The sequence below is a fragment of the Microtus ochrogaster genome, unplaced genomic scaffold (assembly GCF_000317375.1).
Source record: "Microtus ochrogaster isolate Prairie Vole_2 unplaced genomic scaffold, MicOch1.0 UNK60, whole genome shotgun sequence".
Classification (NCBI taxonomy): domain Eukaryota; kingdom Metazoa; phylum Chordata; class Mammalia; order Rodentia; family Cricetidae; genus Microtus; species Microtus ochrogaster.
In genome coordinates, this window is record NW_004949158.1 from 156,992 (window position 1) to 161,615 (window position 4,624).

General features: G+C 39.9%; 1 protein-coding gene across 2 annotated transcripts in view; it reads left to right on the plus strand.

Moving 5' to 3' along the window:
- The window catches only part of Phtf1 (putative homeodomain transcription factor 1), a 39,013-nt gene that overhangs the window by 13,183 nt on the left and 21,206 nt on the right, over positions 1-4,624 (plus strand). For both annotated transcript variants that reach the window (XM_005369753.2, XM_026777370.1), the window contains exons 4-5: positions 807-876; positions 1,853-2,011. In XM_005369753.2, the coding sequence (XP_005369810.1) occupies positions 807-876; positions 1,853-2,011 (229 nt within the window). The remainder of the gene's footprint in view (positions 1-806; positions 877-1,852; positions 2,012-4,624) is intronic.

Here is a 4,624-nt window from a genome sequence, read left to right on the forward strand (position 1 = left end):
AAACCCTGTCTCGAAAAACCAAAAAAAAAAAAAAAAAAAAAAGAAATAGGACTGAAGAGGAACCTTTTAGCAGATGATAAATTCCAGCAGTATTTGGATCTCAGAGGAGAATGCCGAGTGGACAGCCAGCTTGCCCAACACCTTCCCGAGAATCTGGTGCCTTAATGCAGTTGATTTTGTCTGAGGCAAAGATGAGCTCTGGGCCTGAAAATAGGAATTGGTAAAGTTTGTATGCAGAAAAATTAGACCTCCATCCCCCAACACCTTAATACACAGCTATGCCCTCAGATAGGAAGTTCGGAATGTTTCCTTGGATAAAGTGCCTTGGAGAGTCTTCAGGGGAGGTGAAGTTAACTAAAAACCAAGATAATAAAGCCCTTTAGCTTAATCTGCAAACTCCCACCGAGAATCTTCCACCCTATACTCCCAAACAAGGAAAATTTTGGAGGATTCTTTGAGACTCCAGGAAAACTACCTCTGGTATTGACATATGGAGATTTTGTAAAGGAGGTGTTCAGCCTTAACTATTCTACCATGAAGCCCTGAGTCTGTAAGCTGTACTTTGGTAAATTAAAAACCAATGATAATGTGCACACATAGAAGGTAATTATAGCACACAGCTCGAGTTTCCCAAAGAATGGAACTCTATGAAGAGTGCTCAGAGAGGAGGTAGGACAGTGGCAGCCCCTCAGATGTTCCCATAGGCTTGGCAGTCACCTCAACAAAAGAAAGAAAACAGTTTATCTTTTACTCTTAAAAATAACTTTTTTAAAAATCATTTCTGTTTTTGTTTTGTTTTATCATAGGGCTTCAAAAACAAACCAAAAAAAATGGGCCACATAAAGCCAGACTTGATTGATGTTGACTTAATCAGAGGTGAGTTGGAAAATTGATTTTTCTATACATACTACGTATTTTCATTCTTTTTCTTTCCTCTCCCAACTTGACAAAATAGAGTTACTTGAGAAGAAACCTCAATTGAGGATTTCCCCTCTATCAGATTGGCTTGTGGACATGTCTTTGGGTATTTTTTGATTACTCATTGATGTGGGAGTGCCAGCTCACTTGAGAGATGCCACCCCTGGGCAGGTGGTCCTGGGTAAGAAGGCAGGCTGAGCGAGCCAAGGGAGCAGGCCAGTAAGCAGCACACCTCTATGGTCTTTAGTTCCAATCTCCAGCTTCCTTCCCCAAGTGATAAGGTGAAGTAAGCCCTTCCATCCCGAAGTTGCTATTGGTTAGTGCTCATTGCAGCAACAGAAACCAGACTAGTACTCTTCCCCACCCCACTCTTTCCTCTCTTCCTCCCTCCCTCAGCTCCCCCCTTTCCCCCACTTTTTGTCCTTGCTCTGTCTTTAAGCTTCAAGCTCAACTTCCCAAGTACTGGAATTGCAGGAAGGAAGTCCACCTCACCTAGTGTGTTACTATGTTATTTCATTCTGGTACTATAGAATAGTTTTAGGTATCTTCCATATATTGTGGCATAATTATTTTCAAAAGTAACATTTCTCCATTATCATTCAAGTTTTTGCACTTTGTTCCTTTGCTTAAATATTTTGTGGTTGTAAATAACATAGTTTTAGTAATGCTGAAAGGGAGATGACTTGGAGATTTATTGTTGTGTCATTTAGGAGAATGTATTGTTTGCCATTTAGGTGAGCCTGACTTGTTTTGAGCACCTGTTCTTGCGCCTGAGGTGAGAGCATCTCAGAAGTCTTGCCAGCATGTCATGTGCTGGTTTTTACCCCACACCCCATTTCTAATGTAAGGTGACAAGTGGGCATTAGTATGGTGCATATATGTGTTTCTTACGCATTTTAATAATGGTTATCTTTTGTTTATTGACTGCTTAAAGGCTCAACATTTGCCAAAGCCAAGCCTGAGATTCCATGGACATCCCTCACTCGGAAGGGGCTTGTTCGAGTGGTGTTTTTTCCGTTGTTCAGCAGTTGGTGGATTCAGGTTACCTCTCTCAGAATCTTTGTTTGGTTGCTGCTGCTTTACCTCATGCAAGGTAACTCAAGAATGGAGTAAACTGTGATTGCTTTTCTGTACTCAACAGAGGCGTGCTGTGCTCTCACCCTTTCATTAGGGTCTTTAAAGCAGGCCTTTCAGCCTTTTCCACTTGAATTCTTTTCCCTAAGAAATTTTTATGCCTGATGTCTTAGTTAGGGTTACTGTCTATTTCTATGATGAAAGACCATGACCAAAACCAAGTTGGGGAAGAAAGACTTTATTTCAGCTTACATGTCCACACCGTTCCATCACTGAAGGAAATCAGGACAGGAATTCATAGCAGGAACTTGGAGGCAGGAGCTGGTGCAGAGGTTGTGGAGTGCTGCTTACTGGCTTGCTCTCCATGACTTGTTTAGCCTATTTTCTTATAGAACCCAGGACCAACAGCCCAGGGACAACACCACCCACCATGGACTGGCCCTCCATCAATATCTAAGAAAATGCCCTACAGCAGGATCTCATGGGGCATTTTCCTAATCAAGATTTCTTCCTTTCAGATGATGCTATCTTGCCTCAAGTTGATGTAAATCTAGTCACCACACTGGACATATAGGTATATAAAATAAGTATATAAACCAAACATTTATTGCTAATAAGTCAGAAAGAAGGAATGGAGATTTGGCTCAGTGGTTAAGAGCACTAGTTCAGTTCCTAGCACCCAACTGTTCATACCTCTATGGGCAGCAAGCATAATGTGGCAAAAACATGCAGGCAAAATATGAAATAATAAAATAAATAAATGTAAAAAAATTATTTAGCCAGGCATGGTGGCCCACACCTTTAATGCCAGCACTCAGGAGGAAGGAGCAGGTGGATCTCTGTGAGTTCATAGCCAGCGTGGTTCCAAGCCAACTATAGTTACATGGTGAGACACTGTTGTAACTCCTCCTCCTCCACAAAAAACACCGCCCCCCCCCAAACCAACCAAATAAAAGCCCTACCAAAAGAAAATGGAAAAAGTCAGAAAGAAATTTATTATAAAACAATTCTTTGGTGGGTATATGCACATATAATTTTACAATGTATTAAAAATGAAAAAAAATTTTGTTGATATTTGATGAAAATCCTAGGCCTGAGATATATTGTTCTTATGTGAAGTAAATTGTTATAACCTACTTTTTTGGCTATCTTGTGTATTCTTCTTTATTTTGGGGGCCCTCTATGTAGGAAACAATGTCTAAATTGGTTAAAAGAATAAACTTATTAAAATAAAAAATGAAAGCCTATTGAATACTAATTAGATAGTTATGTTTATTAAATTTTACATAATTAATCTTGCACATATATATTATATGTTACAAAACATTTTTATTTATTTGAAAATTTCATATACATATATAGTTTGATCGTATCCCTCCCTCCATTCAACTCCCCCTTGATCCTCTTCAGTGCTTACCTCTTCCAATTTTATGTCTTTTTCTTCTTATTTAAAACCTGCTGAACCCAATCTAATCATTGCTGCCTTTATTGCCTAGGTCTGGGGCCATCCACTGGAGCACCGGCAAACTTTGTTTTGGTTAAATCACTTTCACCACATCTTCTCTCCTGTCTTCTCTCACCTCCCTACTGCACAAACCTCTCCGCTCCTTCCCCTCGTTCATATCTCAGGTGTTCTCCCACCTCCTCTAGTCAAGACCTCTTTCCTCTCCCTCCAGATGCAGGGACGAATTGTTAAATCTATGGAAAGTTATGAATAAAAAGTAAAAAGAGGATGGTGATAGAAATGAAAGAAGTAAAGATGCAAGAATAGGAGGGAAAGTATGAGGTGTGGCTGAAGAGCATGCTGAAGAATGCCTCACAGTAAACTGAGTGAAAACCACACACAGCAGGCCCGAGCAATACCACAGCAAAGCAGTACGAGACACATCTCAAGAGTAGAGTTAAAGTCATAGAGAATAAAAAGTTCAAGATGCCTGGATGAAATTCCATTTTGTATATGTATGGTGCTTGCTTTCTAGAGTTTATAGAAAATCTATCTCTATTCACAAATCTGCAGGGATGCAGTTAGTGAATATTTTGCTGTTAGCATGTTGGAGTTAGGTATCTCTTGGAAATTTAGCCTTGGTAGAATTTGTTGAAGATTCATCCAACAAGGATATTCATCCATTGGGTTAGTGCTAACTTTTTCTCCACCAGCAACTATTTCTCAATAACAGGAGAGTTACCATACATTAAAGTTTAAAAGAACTGTAAAATCGTTTGTAGTAGAAGTTCTGTAGATAATTTTGATATTACCCTACTTCTCATTTTTATTTATCTCATATATGCAATGGAAAGAAGCAATACAGCACAGTAGTTAATTCCTGGGTTCAAATCCCAGCTTTGGTACTTGCTTTCCAGATATCATTGGGCCTTGGGAAATACTTTTTCTTTGAGTCGAATAGTAATTCAGAACTGTCTTCTTGGAGGTTGGAGAGAGAACTCACAGTTAAAAGCACTTACTGCTCTTGCAGAGGACATGAGTTTGGTTCCCAGCACTCGTGTTGTGCATGCAGCTCACAGCCACTTGTAACACCAGCTTCAGAGCATCTGACACAGACACAGGTACACATTCACACACAATCACACACACATGCGCTCTCTCTCTCTCTCTCTCTCTCTCTCTCTCTCT